We start from the raw sequence: 17,833 nt of genomic DNA, 5'->3' as shown, positions 1-17,833 counted from the left end.
GTAAATAACAAATGAATCCCTGACAATTCCTTCGAATGTTATAACCCTGGCCTTCCAGCAGAAGAACAGAGAGAGCAGGGACTGTGTCCTTTGGGGTGGGTGTATTATCTTGAGAACCCTCAGGTGTTGAAGTAGTGGAAAGTACTTCTCTGCATTTATTAGTTTCTAGCTTTTCTCTACAAGGCACTCTTGAATCTAGTCCACTTTTTGTCAGAAATCGTAGAACCTTTAGTTATTCTACGATATATACAATCAGTCATAAAAGGGCCTTTTTTTGCTCACTCTCTGTCCTCTTCTGTACCCCTTTCAGGCAGAAAACAAAGGGGAAAACGAAATGGATGAAGGTGATAAAGCACAAGATGGAGACAACGAAAAAACCAGTGAGAAGGAACAGGATAGCGAAGTTAGTGAGGATACCAAATCAGGTAATCTGAGGAGACTTTTTAGACTCGGTTATGTAAAACTGTAAAAGCCACTGGAGAAATGTGGGCAGTTCAGTTGTGTAGAAATAATTCCTCATTTATTTTGAGTTGTTTCTTAATGTAACAATAAATGCAGTTTGAGGGGTTTTTGTGTGTGCCAATGCCAGTGCCAGCAGTCGCCTTGTTTCCAGCAGGACACAGACAGGCAAGCTGTTCTGTGTTGCAGAAGTCGCCACGCAGACCTGCCGTCGCATCTGCAGTGTCAGGTGCCAGCAGGGCTCGCCGTGCCTGTCTTGGAGGCTCGTGGCAGTGCCGCGTCCTGGGCTTCGGATCTCTTCCTGACCCTGGGTTTTCCCAGAGCACTTCCCTGATGGTTGAACAAACAAGTTGATCTTAGGGCTTAGTCCCCCTGAATCTCCCTTTATATCCAGGGGAACTGCACACAGAGCTTAGAGAAGCGAAGGCACGACAAAGCGTGCTATTGAGGAAATCCCTCTCAGAGGCAGACTTACACGCAGGGAAGGGTCCCGCAGAGATCTCAAAGATCTCTTTGTGACATCAGCCCTAGTTTGTCACGTGGCAGAGGTAAGAAGGAAGATGGCTTATTGAGATTGGGCACACTACCAAGAAAGCTTTCTGGTTTTTTTCAGAGGAAAAGGAGACTGAAGAGAACAAGGAACTCACTGATGCTTGTAAAGAAAGAGAAGGCGACATCGGAAAGAAGAAAGTAGAACATGAAATTTCCGAAGGAAACGTGGCCACGGCTGCTGCAGCTGCTCTTGCCTCAGCTGCGACCAAAGCCAAGGTTGGCCCCTGACAGCCCTGTCGCGGCTCTCCCCGAAGCCGCGAGTGGGCGTGCAGGTTTTACGTTATTGGGAGCATGTAGTGTAAAGAGCCTTGCACTCAAAGGGAGTTTGCTTGAGTGGCACTTCTGGGTCATGAACTACACCCCCGTGGAGGCAGATGGCAGAAGGTGGCTCTGGTCCCGAGGGGCAACTGCCCTCCCCGCAGGGAACGCGTCTCTCAGCCTTGCAGGGACCGCAGAGGTTGAAGGCGCCGTTTGAAGTCTGTCTATTCGCCTGCGGAACTTGTCTTGGACTGTTGTTCCACTTTCTACCAGATTGAAATATTTGTGATTTTTAAGGCAAAAATCTGTTTCCTTGTATAAATACTTCACCCTGCTCTTACAGACTGAAAGGAGAGAGAGGGAACCTAAAATAGCTCTTTTCTTCTTGAATTTGCCAGCTTTTCTGGGGGTGGCTTTCTCTATTTATAACACAGTTTTGGCTTCGCAGCATATTTAAGAAGAAAAAGGAATGTTATTTTCCCCGCTTTTTGTTAATTTTGCATTTTCAAGCATTCCAGACATGAATATGTGGTTTTAAAAAACCTTTTTACTGCTTCTCCATTTTACACTCAGAAGTAGTTTCCTTCCATCATAAGTGACCATGTTTCAAGCAGTAGTTACCAGAACCTTGCCTGACCGTTTTATCCTGAGCTGTTCTTCATCGGTAAGGCGTTCTTTCAAGGTCTGTACGTCCCCAGACCATTCAGCTGCTGCGACCTTCTCCAAGCATTCCTAGGTGGAGCATGATGTATGAGAGACTCCTGCATGACTCAGCCAAACCCCAGGACCATTGTTTTGAGTGTCTACCCATCGCTGGCAGGTGTGGATGGTGGGGAGGGGCCTGTATGGGCCGCGGTCATGCGTAGTCACGCTGGCCAGTCTCTTCCAAAGATCGTCCTGACTTTGTGGTCCTTTAGCATGATCCTAGGTAACCTCGTCCTTCCCGCCCCCGCCTCTAGGAGTTTTGAGGTGCATGCACCCTTGTCTGAGCGAGCCCTGATGTAGACACCGGTTTGGGTGGTGCTCCGTGTTCGTTTGGTTCTGCTCCTCTGTTGGAAGCATTTTCTGAGTCTTCATCTTCTGCCACGTGGAGCTGTTCGGGGTTCTCTGACTCTGAGCTGCTCGAGTTCTTGCTGTTCACGTCGTTTCTAGGCCGTAAGGCTGGTCTTGGGCGGGCATGTTCTCGTCTGTAAGTGAGGAGCTGAGGCCCGGACGGCTGCCCTCCCGTGTGCTCCTCCGGGCGCAGCGCTGCCATCCCATCCACCAGTCTTCAGACCTGCGGCCCAGGTCGCCTTTCAGCCACCAAATCAACTCCTCCGTGCACTTTAGTTCACCTGATAACACCCAGCCCTTCCCTGCTCCCCTAGGTCTGTCCCTTGCCATTTTCTGTCCTTCAGCCAAAGTTATCTTTGTTTTTTAATTTTTTATTGAAGTGTAACTTAACATTCAAAATAGATACATAGGTCTGTAGCTACCGAGTTTTTCGGAGACTGGGCCCACCTCTGGGGTCACCAGCAGCAGGCGCATCAAGAAGCGTGACATCACCCACCCATCCATAGTGGTCACTGGCCTATTTGACACCATCGATTAGTTTCTCCTATTTTTGATTTCATACAAATGGGATCATTACAGCATGCAGAAGAATCTTTAGAGATACGAATGCGAGCAGATAGTTTATTAGATAACCTTCCTTTGTCTCTCAAGCTAAGACGTCAAACTCTTCAGCAGGGACTTCAGGAGCTTTTGATGGTCAGGCCCCTCGTTCACTTTGTAGGTGTCATTTCTTGCCTGTCCATTCCGAACTGATCCTTGCCATCCTGCCAGGCGGAACCCCGTCTCTCAGGTCCAGCTGGGCTTTTCCGGATGCTCTTCCCTCTCACAGGACGTGTTCTCTCTTTTCTGTTATTTCTCCACGTGCTCCAGTGTCGGTTGCTGGACAAGGGAGTAAAATGGTAGATTACCGTGAAAGGTTTTGCGGACACTCCGTGCTGCCGTCATAGCTGGTGGAAACGCGAGGACCGCGTAGGCCTTCACCGGTGCGGCTTTGGGCACGGAAGCGCGTGCGCTGTGCGTGCCGACCGCCGCGCCGCAGCCGCTCGTGTCCTTCATCGGGGACACTTACGGATCGGTTTCCCTGGCATGGAGACGTTTTATACGGGAGTGTCCGGAGAACATTTTCTTTCCGGGTCACTGAATCTTTACTCCCTTAATCATCATTCACTCTTATTTATAATAACGGGGAACTCAGATATTTGTTCTCAGAACACCTACGTTTTCTACTGATTTGTGGGAGATACAGATGCTCCTGCTCCATGACTTGGCACACGTGAACTGTTCAGCGCCGCTTACGGCCGGATCTTACACATCTCACAGCACACACAATCATTTTTGTGCTACATGGTAATTAAGGGGTAAGGAATTCACTTAAATCACTGTAATTAGAACAACTTATCTAGCCAATCCGAGTCTTCTCTTACTCCCTTTTTGTTCTTCTGTGTCTATAAACAGCTTTGTTATTATGAGTTTTCTTGATAAATTTAATTGTTTGTCACTCTGACATGGAGCAGTAATCAGAGGTTCTGGATCGAGTCCCAACCAGAGAGGGTGGGCCTGCTCCCCGACATTTCCCGTCCTCGCGAGCGAGGGACTCGTCGGTAGCGTGCCCGCTTTTCCATTGCACCTGCCGACGAGCCGTGAATTGACCCACCTGAAGAGTGGTGTGTGGGTGCCCTGGATCCCTTCCATCTGGGTGTTTAGATTTAGCTGGAAGGAAGAGTCCAGAACTATTGCTGGAATAAACTAGAAATTCCAGGAACCGGAACATTCTCTCAGTTTCAGCAGCAGTAGGATTAAATTCTTCCAGGATAGCGGAGGCCACATGTTCTTCAGACCACGGACGTGTCCTTCGCATTAGTCTGCCACTGTGTTATGCGCACACACCCTGAATGGCTCATGGTTTGTCTGCATGGGAACTAGGGGTTAGTTTTGGAGCAAAAGGAAGATTCTCTCTTCTCTTGCCCCTCAGAAATGCCTTTTACTTCGTCCCTTACGCCTGAAACTCTTTCTCGAGATAGGAAAGTTTTCATTGTACATTTTAGTTATAAGACTTAACCAGGTAAGTGTTGATTAAAACTGATTATACTACTTGCATTGATTATGGATACCACATCTTTTACTTGATGCTACTGGGGAGAGAAAACAGAAGGCAAAATTGACTATCTGAGCAGTTTGCTTACAGTCAACCCTGTTTACTGCCACCCGACATGACGAAATAGAGACTAATTCTGTTAGACCACCTAGAATCTGTGCTTTGTTAATGTAAAACTTACCTTGACTCTATCCTTAACTTCTTACTTCTTTCTTACCAGCAGTTACATGGTTTTTAGGTTCTATATTCGTACATCTGGGGCACACTGAGACCTCATCGTTCTTAGGTTTTAGAGAGCCGGGGTGTGGAGCCTTGGGGCTCTGTCCAGCCCTGCTTTTGAAAGGCTCCGCCTGGCACTGTTGCCAGACATTGCAGCATCCGCAGCCTGAGCATCAGCGGGGCTCCTGCTCCAGTGGCCATTGCTGTGTAACTACCACAAAACCTAGTGGCTTAAAACCGTTATCGTTTTATTATATCATGATTTTTACAAGTGAGAAACTCAGGCAGACTCGGCTGGAAAAATTGTGCCCCATGTGGCATTGGCTGTGTTCAGTCAGTGTTCACTTCGTGGCCGACCTGCCGCGGAGGCCTGAGATGACTTCACTCATGGGCCTGATGCCTGGACCGCCTGAGGGCCGCTGGCATCGCTGTCTCCGCACAGACTACCTAAGAAGTTATGTCGGGCTTCTTCATATTAGGGCACTGTCGGAGTAGTTGGACTCTTTACGTGGCAGCTTGTAACAATGAGAAAAGTGTCCTGAGTGACAAGAAGGAGGACTCGCTGCTGTCTTGTGGATTGGCCCCCTACCTGGCACTGCACTGTGTAACTTCTACCTGACTCTATTGGTCAAAGCTTCTGACTGGGCCGTCTGGGCTTTTTGATTCTCTTTTTTGCATCTTCTTCCTTTTCTATTAAGAAATTAGCCCAGTGTTGCTGCCCAGTGGCTTTCTTGACCAGCAATAAGAGTTCCACAAGGAAAGGACAGTGAAAGAGACAGGAAAAGAAATTGTAGCTGATCGAAACTTTCCAAATTAATGGTAAACTTTAACTTACACGTCCAGAAGATCAACCAAAAAAAAATACAAGAAGTAAGCTCTGAAGACACTTCGAGGGCCCCCCCCACCCCCGTCTCATAGAGCAGATCTAAGAAGCAAGCCCTTCGATTCTCAGGAGCCCTGCTGTGCTCGCCTGCAGAAGGTTTCGGCTACACCTCCAGCTGGTTGCTCTGGTCGTGCTTTTAATGGTGATGCTCTGGATTCAGTCTTTGTCCTGAAGCCATTTCTTAGTTTCAAACTTTTACTGGGAGTAGCCGGAGATAAGAAACAGGTTTATTTTCAAACCACACTTATGTATATCCTCTAAATTGTCTATGCCAGGAGTCTCCAACCTTTTTGGTACCAGGGACCGGTGCTCCTATGAGCATCTAATGCCTGAGGATCTGAGGTGGAGCTGAGGCAGTGATGCCGGTGCTGGGGAGCGGCTGCAAACACAGATGAAGCTTCGCTGGCTCGCCCACCGCTCACCTCCTGCTGTGCGGCCTTGTTCGTAACAGGCCGCGGACTGGTACCAATATGTAACCCAGGGGTTGGGGACCCCCGATCTAGGCGATTTCTAACTGAAAACGGAATTGTTTCTTCTTAACCGAAAGGCGTCTTTCTCTTCTGGTTATTTAAAGTAATGTCTGCATTTTGCCTGGTAGTTACTCCACTCCAGCCAGATCCACAAGTTCATTACTTAACGCCATTTTCCAAACACAGAGGTGACAGTGTTTCCAACTTGGTGCTAGTGTGTCATAAGGATCTTAACTTCTCTCCAGTAGTATTTCCCTCTCTGTCCTTACGCTCTCACCAGTGGTTTGCTTGAGGTCCTTTCAGCTTGCATCCACTGCATGACCCCAAAGTCACGTTTAACTTTTCATTGAAACCACACTCAAGTCTGGACACCAAATTATTTTCCAGTAGCAAAACTTAGTGGTTTAAAAAAATACTTCATGATTTCGTGAAACTTAAGCACCAAATAGCTGGGCAGTTCTGCTTCATGTGGCATCAGTTGAGTCATTTAGAGTTTTTTACCTCACAGTAGGTCCATCTAGAGGGTCTGAGACAGCTTCCTTCAAGTCCTGGTCTTTGGTGGCAGGCTAGCTGCGTTCTGTTTTTCCATGTAGTCACAGGGTCTCTCCCTGTGGCCTTTCCAGCAGGGTGATCATAATTCTTACATGGCAGCTTGAGACTCCCTGAAAGAACATTCCAAGAGACAGGACGTGAAGGTCCCTGGAGAATGGCACTGCTTTGTATTGGGCAAGGCAGTTAGAGAGCTTGCCCTGATTCAAGAGGATGGGTCACAGACCCTGCCCCTCGATGGAAGGATGGCCATTGTGTTTGCTTCCATCTTTAAACTTCCACAGTCCCTTATAATTCTCCAGGAAGGTGTCCACTAACATACCAATTATTCTTTATTAGGCACTGGGAGGTAGTGAAAGGCCTTTGGATTTGGAATTTAAATTGTAGTTCCAACTGTGCTGTTTATTAGTCTCTTAATCTTAGGCAACTAAAATAACTTCTGAACTTGTATCATTTTGTTTGAATCAGAAGTACTGCGCCTTTTGGACAAGATTATTGTAAGGGTCAAAGTATAAAAAAAATTTCTGTAAGTTGGAAAGTGCCATACTTTGATTATCCATTAAACCAGTATATGAATGTTCATTATGTGCCAGACACTACTATAATGATAGATTTATCTGATGCCTAAAATAGATATGTATGGTCCTTGCCTCTTAGGAAGCCATTAACCTTGAACCCCACAATCATTTGAGTTGAGCCATTAGACTATACGTTTAGTTGTAAAGGAAAAGAAAATTAGAGACTATATATAAAATGCTGGAAATGTAACCAGTGAGTAACCAGTGAGTTTACTAGGTGAGATGTAATTAGGAATTACATACTGTTTTAAAATTTCTTGGAATGAAATTCTTGCCTTTTTAAACATACACACACTTACAACACATAAATTTATTCTTTTGCGTATTTGATTTTCACACAGGATATGTTTATAAATGGATTACTGCCTGAATAGATACTTTAAGCCCTAACAACAATAGACATTTCATGTGTAGTATCACACAATGATTTTAGAGTTACTGAACTCCTTCATCTCATAGAAGTAGAAACAGACCCACAAAAGTTAATGACAGGCTGAAAGTTATGTGACTGCTTATTGGTAGAACCAAAACCAAAACCCAGATGTGCATACTTGGAGTCTGGTGATCCCAGGCAACCCAGAAACATAATCCGACATAATTCTCCATACCAATAAAAACATTTTCAAACATTTTACTATTAAAAATGGCTAGCTCAAAAAAACCTCTTTTTTTTTTTATTTAGCACCTCTGATATACTAATTATGATTTACGTTTCTAATTTCTAAGAACCAAAAAATAACAGAAAAAAGAAGGAACGTTTTACAGTGCCGTTTTATACGATGCCGTTGACTCCTCCCTGAGCCGCGGCGTGTCCCCCCCTTACGGCTCGTCTTTGTTTCTAGGCGCTCTTCAGAACTGAGTTCAGTTCCCAGCTCGCTTAAATGTGACTCCTGGCCAGATGTTTAACTCCTCTAAGCTTCACTTTTATTCTTCCTAAAATAGAGATAATGCGTTTCTTGGTTATTATTAGAGGTAAAAGAAGTAGCATAAGAATGCCTAGCATGGAAACATACCATGCTGTCTAGAATGACGTAAGTGCTCAATAAATCTAATATCCCCCCCCAAGTCCTGTTAATGTAGGCGAACAGTTAAGTCTCGCTTTTATCATCATCTGAGTTTTTTTTTTTTTTTCTTAAAGCAGACTTGAGTAGTATTTGGACCCCATTAACAACTTTACCCGGTGCTTGGTAACGTTTATCTGATCACTTCAGGGTCCTTCTCGTGAAGGCTTTGTCCTTTCCTTCAGAATCTGTTTCTAAGCCTCTTTGGTTTCCTGGATTGATTAGGTACAAGTATTCACCACATCCATAAATTAGCAAAATTTCTGAGTCTTAGTAGCAGGAAGTATACTGTTCTGTGAAAGAAGTTTCGTTCTTTACTTCTCCCAGATGAGAAAGAATCTGTTACCAGTAAACATACGAATAGTCTTGAAGTTAAATGAACAAAAAGGAGGTTCTTCCTGTACATCTAGGAATACAGGACATCGAGGCATGATTAACAGATTTATTAGGATTCAGTCAGAATTTAGAAAGACAGTGCAAACCGCTCCTTTCACAGAAACCTGCCGCTTCATTTGTCCCCTTATAAGTAAGGTGGGGAAAGCGGAGAGGCTGCAGTCATCTGGTTTCAGTAATCGTACGAGGGGTCGTTCTTAAGGCTTCTGTGAAAAAGCCCAACTTAATGTGCAACGTTAGTTCTTTTCTCCGGTTTCCATTCAAACCCCGGATGTTATTAACCGTACCCGTGAATAGCCGTGAATAGTTCTTACCATTGAGATGGGGTCTTTTTGACACCTAAAGAAAGTTTAACTGGAGGTCAGACTGAATTACCCTGTATATCTTTAGTACTAAATTATCATAAACCTATAGATTTAGGTTTTCCTTTATCCTGAGTTTTTTACTAGAATTTATTTCTTTAGTTTGAAGGCAGTGGTTTGTGGTAATATTCTCATCCTAATTGACTCCACGGTTCTCAGGTTTACTTCTAGAGATTTCTAGTGATTTTTTAAAAATTTCTGACACAGGTAAATTCCAGGCTTGTGATCAAGGCTGCCTGTCTCCCTGTCCTCTCTACTCCAAATCTCCTGTCCTGATTTCCTTCTTCTCTAAAATTGCCAAGTATATGTAAATATGGGGCTTTTCTGGGCCTTTCCCTTTGGGAGTGAAAGTCAGGCGAATGGATAAAATGCAGTGTGGCAGGTACTGTCACGGAGGCTGTGGAGCCATGATGCAGGGAAGCTCCGCAGGGGAAGCGATGCCTAATGCCAAGTCCTGAAGATGCGTAGGGAGTGGTCCAGTGCAGGTGGAGGAGGGTCTGCCACCAAATGGGCTCCAGGGCAGGGTCGTGGCTCACAGTAGCAGGTACCCGGTGTTGTGTGTGTCCTCACGACCGTCCTGATGGGGGTGCAGTTGTTTTCCAGTTTCACAGATGAGGAACCGGTCACAGAGACGCAGGGTAACTTCTAGGCCGTGGTGATGCGGCAGTAACAGCGCGGCCTCCCCTCTCCTCCCCTCTTTTATTAACCTTTGGGCAGTGCCGCTTGAGAGAGAATTTGTACTCACTGGCTGGAGTGGCAGAAAACTCAGTGTAGTAGACAAGGTGTAAGTACATATAAAACTATTAAAGAACATTCGAACATCTAATTAAGGGCCAAAGGGGGTCTAATTTAAATTCTCAGCAAACTGAATACGTGAGGTGGTAAAATAACATGCGCCTAAACACCAATTCAGTATCTCTTCTACCTCACACTTCTGTATCACCTGAAAGACACTGTAAAAGACTTCAGAGCATGATGTTAATCCCTTTTCCGCCACGTGTAGTTGTATAGCCTTGGACAAGCGTTTTTCCTTCCCACAGTATGTTTGGAAATAACTAGATTCATGGAAGTTTCAAAAATATTACAGAGCAGTCCTGTGTACTATTCCAGTGTCCTCCAATGTAACATTTTTAATCCAATATTTCTTATTTTGTTTTCTCCTCTGTGATCAGGTTATTCTTTTAGTGTTTTTTCTAACGAATGCATGTTGCATTCTTGAATTACTGCAATTAAATAAATCCAAATTATTTTTACCACTTCTCCAGTGTGATAGAACATAATTCACTTTCCTGGTTGACTGCTTCTCAGTTTCTCAATTTCAATGTTTTCTCTAATGAAATAGATTTTTTCCTCCCGTTCGAAGAACTCCCTTTAGAATTTCTTACTGTGCAGGCCTGCTAGCAATGCTTTTTCTTTTGTTTCGCTTCAAAGGTCTTGGTATCACCTTCATTTTTGAAGTGTATTTTCAATGGGTATAGAATTCAAGGTTGGCAGATACATATTTTTTTATTATTTAAAAAAATTCCATGCTGTTTTCCATTGTGACTATTAATAAGCCAGCTACAGTCATTATTGTGTCATTGGAAGTGAAGGTAAAGCACTTTTTTTTGTTTATCTGGATACTCTTTAAGATTGTCTTTTTTGTTTTCAGTACTCTGCATTGTACCTTGATATGATCTTTGTTGTTGAATTTTCTCTCCTCGGGGTTTGTTGAGCTTCTTGAATCTTTCATTGGTTCGTTTCGTCCGTTTCGAGGCATCCTCACCCACGGCCTCTTTAAATGCTGCTTCTGCCTCGCTTTCTGTCCTCTCCTGTGATTCCGTTTACATAACTGTTAAACCTTTGCCAGTGTCCCAAGTTCCGGTTTTCTTTTTTATTCTTTTCATTCTGCTACAATTTGAATGTTTTTTTTGGTTGACCTGTCTTTCAGTTTGCTAGTCGTCTGCTTTTAACCTAATTGTTGAATTATTATTTATTTTTTTACTCATGTAGTCAATCAGGTGCATGTCTATTCTTACATATATGTATATGTGTTTGAAATCGGTTGACATTCTCTTTTTATCCTTATTATTGTACATCTTCTCAAACGTAGTGACCTTAACTTATTTCACAATCCTTGTCTGCTAAGTGCAGTGTCTGTGCAATCTGTGATCCTGCTTTTTCGGTCGAATGCCAGGTATGTATAAAGGGTTTGATGCCCCCAGTGATGGTGGATCTGTATGTAAGGTTCAGCCTTCCTCTGTCGTGTGAAGAGACTCGAGAAGGGGGGACGACCGAGTGGCACCTAGATGGCAGTTTGGTCATTCTCCCTTTGGATCACCCCTGTTCCTTGGGTGTGACTTTCTGAACTTTTGATTGAGATTTTGCAACAGGCTTTATCGCCTCAAAAATGAGTGCAGGAATTTCTGTTCTTTTTTATGAAGTCCAGCCTACCATCTTCTCTATTATCACGTGCTTTTGGTTTCATATTTAAGAAATCTTTTACTTAACCCCAAATCATTTAGATTTACTCCTCTTTTTTCTTCTTAAGATTTTTAGTGTTAGATCTATGATCTACTGAATTCACTGTCATGTATAATGTCAGGTAGTGTCCAATTGCATCATATTGCCTTTGGATATCCAGTTGTCCTAGCCCCCTCTGTTGACTCACCCACAACCCCCTTTTAAACTTTATTATGAAACTATTGGAATGTGTACAAATTAGACAAAACAGTGTATTGACTCTGTGTACCCACCACCCAGGTCGGTTGTCGTCATCTTGCCAGTCTCGTTTCATTCATCCCCACTTGCGTTTGGCCTGTCGATGACCCCCCGTGAGCTCAGGGCTGCTTTTTTAGGTAGAGTCTGTGACTTCTGGGTATCGCGTCTCTGTCTTCCTCTGGTTTTATACACTGTTAACTGTGGCATATCCTTCAACAGCATGTGTAGGAAGTGAATTTATTGAGTCCTTGATTTCAAAAATGTCTTTATTTTGTACTCAATTCATATAAGTAGCTGTACTTGAAATTCTAGATTAAAATTCATCATCCTTCAGAATTTGGAAGGCATTTACCATTGTCTTCAAAAACCTAGTATTGCTTTTGAGAAGTTCGATACAATTTGAACTTTTGCGTATAAACCTATTTTTTTTATTTCTTTAACTTTCCGGAAACTTTTAGAATTTTCACTCTGTCTCATGTTATTAGATTTCTAAAGTTGTTACTTGCTGTGAGTCTTTTTTTTAATGTTTATTTTCTTGTTACTTGGTGGTCCTTTCTATTTGAAATCTTACAATTTGTAGTTGGAGCGTATCCCCAGCTTCATACCTAATTCTCAAAAAAATATAACAGTTTCTGCCAGAGCCCACAGGATTCCATTCTCAGAAAAATAGATCTAGAAACAGATAACATTAGTCTCCTCCGAAGGGGAGGTAAAATGGCGGCAAGGCAATATAAGTAAAAGGAAGACTTAACTTTTTGTTTGATACCTCCTCGTAAACTTCCCATTTTATATCATGTGCATAAACTTCTTTTTCAGAAACATAAATCGCATAAACACTATACACCGATAGCAGGCTTAGAATCATGTAATTTTTATTTAAACTTTTGGTGTAATTGGTGTAGCTCCAAGTGATTTAGGGAGGCAAATGTATCATTAATAGCTGCAGAGTGCTTGCACTTCTGAATCTACTCTTTGGTGGGCCTATTGTATAAGACTACATTTTTCTTTTTCAACTATAAAAGAATGAAAAATAACACTTCTTAAAACGTTGTCTATCAGTTTAGCTCCCAAAAACTATATTAAAATCCTCCTGTATGTAGCTCCTTCTAGATTCTGTAAGAGACACAAATTGTAAGACTGCCGCTCCATGTTCCTTCTCAGAACCTGGTGTAGAAGCAAGATAAGCATGAAAATTTAGCAGGTATGATAAAAGTGAATGCGAAGCGGTGCTGGGAGTTAGTTGGTCTGAGCTCTTGGATGGCGTCTGGAGAAGTTGGGCTTGATCCCTTGCCAGGTAGTCAGAGTCTCGGCCAAACATGAGATCCCCGTCTTCTCCGGGTGATGGGCTGCCTTCCTCTGCGTGCTGCGGAGTTCACGAGAAGCGTGGGGAGGACTCATCCTGAGTTCCGTGGCAGGCGAGCAGCACATCCTTCCAGAGCCACTGCCTGTCTTGTAGTGTATTTGATTTTCTTGCTCTGGACCCTCTCCCCGAACTAGGGGTGGAATATCGTTCACCCCTCCTCTCCGGGCACAGTTGCACTCAGCAGAGAGAAAGCAGAGAGGCTTGCCGCCTGAGTGTGGGGTGCCGAGGGAGACCACTGCTTCCTGTCCCTGGGTAGTTAGTTCATGAGGAGGGAAGGACAGGGAGAGGAGGGAGCGAGGCTAGGGTGAGGGTGGGTGGTAAATGGGGAAGCGCCCCCCAGGCCACCTGTGTCCCCTCTTTGCCCATCAGGGCTCTGGTTCAGCCTTCCCTCCTCAATGGGCTCTTTGAAGGGAGGGATTCACCACAGGAGGGGTTTCCTGTAGTCCTTTGAAAGGGCTGATTTATACCTCTAAGGACCAGAAATCTAGAGACAGTTCATCTTTTAGATGGAAGTAAATATTTGGTAGTAACATACAAAGAAGACATCGAGGGCACCATTCTTAATAATATAATTCCCACTTGGTAAATAGCATGTCAGCATCTTGTTACTCTTTTTAAAGCAAATGTTTAACTAAATAATTTGATCTTTTGTGTTTAGCACCTGGCTGCCGTGGAAGAGAGAAAGATCAAGTCTCTGGTAGCTCTCCTAGTTGAGACACAGATGAAGAAACTGGAGATCAAACTTCGGCATTTTGAGGAGCTGGAAACGATCATGGACAGAGAGAAAGAGGCTGTAAGTAAGGGGATTTGTAAAGGCTTTTTGACAGTTGAATTCTGACCACCTTTCTTAAAATATAGTTAGATAAAATAAGTGGTAGCCTGCTCTGCTGTCTCTGCGGCGGTCTTCCGTCCCTGTTTGTGTGTTTGCTTTGCCCTTTCGAAAGGATTGTCAGGCAATGATGATAAATGGAAGGAACTCTCTCCACATTCTAAATGCCAGCTTCTTATACCTCAGCTTTCTAGGTACATGATGACATCAGAGTCTCCCTCTTAGATTTATTACCTACTTGTTACCAATAGAGTGGACTCCATACAGATCCATTATCTGATTCAAGAATTTTCTTGATTTCCTGTCTTTAATATCAGAAGGCGGGAGAGCCTCTCGTCTTGAGTTAGAAGCGTATTTCTGTCATCCCTTTTAATCAAGCCCTCCCCGGACCCGACCTGGGCCCCCAGTCTCTCCCTTCTGCTCCATGTGGAGGGCAGGTGAGGGCGACTGGCCCACGCTGAGCCCAGGTAGCGTTCTCTGAGGCAGAGAATATTAAGATGTGGCCCAAATCAGACCACGAGAATTTTGAAAAAAGGCCAGAAATAAGGAAGGAAGCAACAAAAAGTAAGAAACATGGAACATTTGGTGTCTCAAGGGAATTTTTGGAAAAACAGATTAAGCGTTTCGGAGAACATCTTTTTTAATGCGTTGACGAGGAAAGGAATTGGTGACTTTCTGAGCAGTGAGTCGAGTTTGAGGATTCCGTTAGGTCTATTTCCCTTTGATGATTTTGACTTTTTATTTACACAGGAGATACTGGCGTCTGAGTGGCAGACTCTCAAGTTCAGTCCAGAGCGCCTTAGTGGTGGGGCCTGCTGGGGTGCGCTAAGCAGTTTCTCAGTGCTCAGCCTCTGGCTGATCCCCAGGCAGTCAGGGGCGGTGTGGAGCGGCTGCACTTCTCCTGGCCCTTCAGAGTTTCCCTCGTGCTACGGATTTTTAATAATTATTTATTTCAAATTACATAACTCCATTGTGTTTTTCCTACTTGAATCTATTTTTTATGTTAAATTCTAATCAGAGTACACGAAACATTTTCCAGGATAGTCTCTGCATAAAACAACCACCGAAAATGTTGGGAAGACGTTCTCCTGTGTCTGTCTGCCACTCAAGGTTGCTGTGTCCAAACCCCTTGGTGGCGGCCCACCTTTCTTGGCCAGCATATGGCGCAGGGAACAGTGTGGACAGGACAGCCCCTAGCCCTAGGCGCTGGGTGTCAGTAGCACATCGGTATTAGTTTCTGCTGTGTAAAACATTACCCCAAACCTAGTGACTGGAAACGGAAAACAGTGTCTCACATGGTTTCTGGGGGTTGGGTTCTGTGAGCAGCTTAGCTGGCGGTTCAGGCTCAGGGTCTGTCACGAGGCCACAGTCTTCTCCAGATCCCCAGGGTAGAGGGCACACCTGTAGCTTGTTCCTTCGGCTGTTTGCAGGAGGCTTCGGCTCCTGGCCACGTGAGCCTTTCGCTAGTGCTTCTCTTGGTAGGGCTTCTGCCAGTGAGAGAGCAAGAACGTGAAAGAGCACCCAGAAGGGAAGCCACGGTGTGTGTGTGTGTCTGTCTGTCTGATTGTCTTTCAGTTAGAGTTGACATACGTATATTAGTTTAAGGTGTACATCGTAGTGGTCAGACGTGTATAACTTACCAAGTGACCCCCTGATGAGCCTCGTTCCCAGCCTGCTTTGTACGTAGCTATTACAGCGTTGTCCACTGTATTTCCTAGCGCAGTGTCTTTTATAACCTAAACTTAGAAGTCATGTCTCTCTACTTCTCCCGTATTCACTTGGTCACACAGATCAACCCTGGGTCCAGGATTGGTTGGGGGACAGACGGGGTTCGGTGGGGAAGATGTAAACATTAGGAAGCAGGATCATTGGAGTCAGGTCGGGGTTCACACTCATTGGCCAGAAAGAGCCCTACAAACTTCAAAGTGTCTCATGTTTGTTTTGTGCACAGTTGAGACATAACCCATTTTTTCCACCCCAGCACGAGTGCGCTGTCCTTCTCTGTGGGCGGGCACGCAACGCCGTGACTGGTGTGGTACCGATGATGCCCTCACAGGGCTGCTGTGAGGATTAAGTAAGAGAAGTGTGGCGGGCACCTGGCACAGGGCACAGTAAGTGTGCAGTAGTAGTTATGTGCCTCTTCATGCAAACCAGAAACAGCCGTCTACACAGCACATTCTTAATAGTTTCGAGCCTTGTTTGGCTTTATGAACATTTATTAGACCAGTCGCTGTTCTAAACCACTTAATGGGGATTTTCTCTCATTTAATCTCTCAAAAACTATGCGAGAAAGCCGTTAGCAAGAAAATATCTATTGCTTGAATCTCTGTGAACAAGAATCCAGCAGTGATGCTAGATGGGACTGTTCGGTCACTTCTTTGTTGACCTTTCTTATAGACAAAGAGAATGGAGCTTGGATAGGGCACATTTTGTACCCAGATGACATAGTTCACAAATGACAGGGCCAGGTCTCCAACCTATATTTGTTCAGATCTGTTTTTATCTAGCACTTTATAAAACAGCAAGCCATTTTTATCTCATTTTAACCTAGTGACTCAGATATGCAAGGTTTTATCATTCCTTTATTATGACTCAAGAAAGTTGAGACTTGAAAGTGATCAAGCCAGCTGAGTGCCTTCTAACTCGCCTCCTCCAGCTCTTCTGCCTGATTCACGGCCTCAGGTCACTTAGGTGCGGTCCTCTCCTGCCCACTTTTACTTACTGAGCAGTTGCTTCGGGGCTTACTTTTTGGGGGTTAAACAATTGGCTTTATTTACATAGCTTTAGTTTTTTAAAACATCTTTGACGTAATAATATGCTCCTTAAGAATTGTTATATTCCTAAGCACCAAATATGAAATTTCTTTTTTTCTCTAATGACTTAAAATTGGATGTTCTCTTGAGTGCTAATTATTTAGTAATTAAGAATAAGGACATAAAAATGTTAATCTTTTGAAGATGTTATGAATATAGCTATAATTGGAGCTCAGTAGCTGCTGCTACAGCCCTCCCATAAAGTACGGATACAGGAGGAAGGCAGTCATGGAATGTACAAGGTCTGTCAGGGGAACGACATGATAATAGTATTGATTCCACTTAAAGTGAGGATGCTGAGCTGGCACTGGGTTCACAGCTCAGGGGGGCCCCTCATCTCAGCAACCTTCAGTGCCAGGCAGATAGCACACGTCAGTCATGAGGTTTCAGACACAAGCTTTGTTGGGGACCGGTCCCGCCTGGAGAGAACTGGAGGAGCCAGGCCTGCCTAAAACATTCCCATTTGGATTGAAAACAACTTTGAGGCCAATCACAATAGATCTGTGAGCTGATGTAGATTATAATTTAAGAACTAAATGGTCTCTGAATTTCCGAAAGTCTTTTGGCTGGGTGTAGAAACCGCACGCCTTCAGAAAAGAGAGACATTGTAGGAACTCAAAGCCGTGAGCAACCTAGACCCTGTCTTTAAGGAGGTTAGAGGGCGGATGACACACTGACACACAAAGAGACCAACTACTCTGGGTTAATGGGGCTGGAGGAGGAGCGGAGGCCTCGGTAGGCTGAGATGATCAAGGACAGCATCCTGGCAGAGGAGGGGCTGGACCGAGCTGTAAAAAGGGACTAAATCCAGAAATGTGAGGACAACGGCAGCCTGCCCAAAGCTGAGAGTTTCCGTGGCCTAGGTGATGGATTAAGTTCATTTATTCATTCAGCAAATATTTAGTGAGCTGCTTTGTCTTGTGGATACAGTGGTGAATAAAACCCAACAAAACTCTTTGCCTTGGTAGAGCTTAAATAATGAATGAAGATTTTTAGAAGATGTTTTGTGCTGTGTATGCATATGCATGCATATGTATTGGGTATCTATACGTATCTATGTGTTACGGGCTGGGGAGGGGAGACTGAGAGGCGAGGGAGGGATTTCAGTGTAAGTGGTGCCATCCACATAGGCCTGACTGAGAAACTTGACAGTTGGGCAAGTGCTTCTTAGCACTAGAAGCAGCCAGCATAGTGAC

General features: G+C 44.3%; 1 protein-coding gene across 1 annotated transcript in view; it reads left to right on the top strand.

The window, feature by feature from the left end:
• Positions 1 to 17,833, top strand: part of SMARCC1 (SWI/SNF related, matrix associated, actin dependent regulator of chromatin subfamily c member 1) — a 123,671-nt gene that overhangs the window by 86,284 nt on the left and 19,554 nt on the right. Inside the window, exons 23-25 of the mRNA XM_016149805.2 lie at positions 311 to 425; positions 1,073 to 1,227; positions 13,654 to 13,788. Coding sequence (XP_016005291.2) covers positions 311 to 425; positions 1,073 to 1,227; positions 13,654 to 13,788 — 405 coding nt within the window. The remainder of the gene's footprint in view (positions 1 to 310; positions 426 to 1,072; positions 1,228 to 13,653; positions 13,789 to 17,833) is intronic.

Source organism: Rousettus aegyptiacus, unplaced genomic scaffold (genome assembly GCF_014176215.1).
Source record: "Rousettus aegyptiacus isolate mRouAeg1 unplaced genomic scaffold, mRouAeg1.p scaffold_m13_p_4, whole genome shotgun sequence".
Lineage (NCBI taxonomy): Eukaryota > Metazoa > Chordata > Mammalia > Chiroptera > Pteropodidae > Rousettus > Rousettus aegyptiacus.
This window is presented reverse-complemented; position numbering and strand designations above follow the sequence as displayed.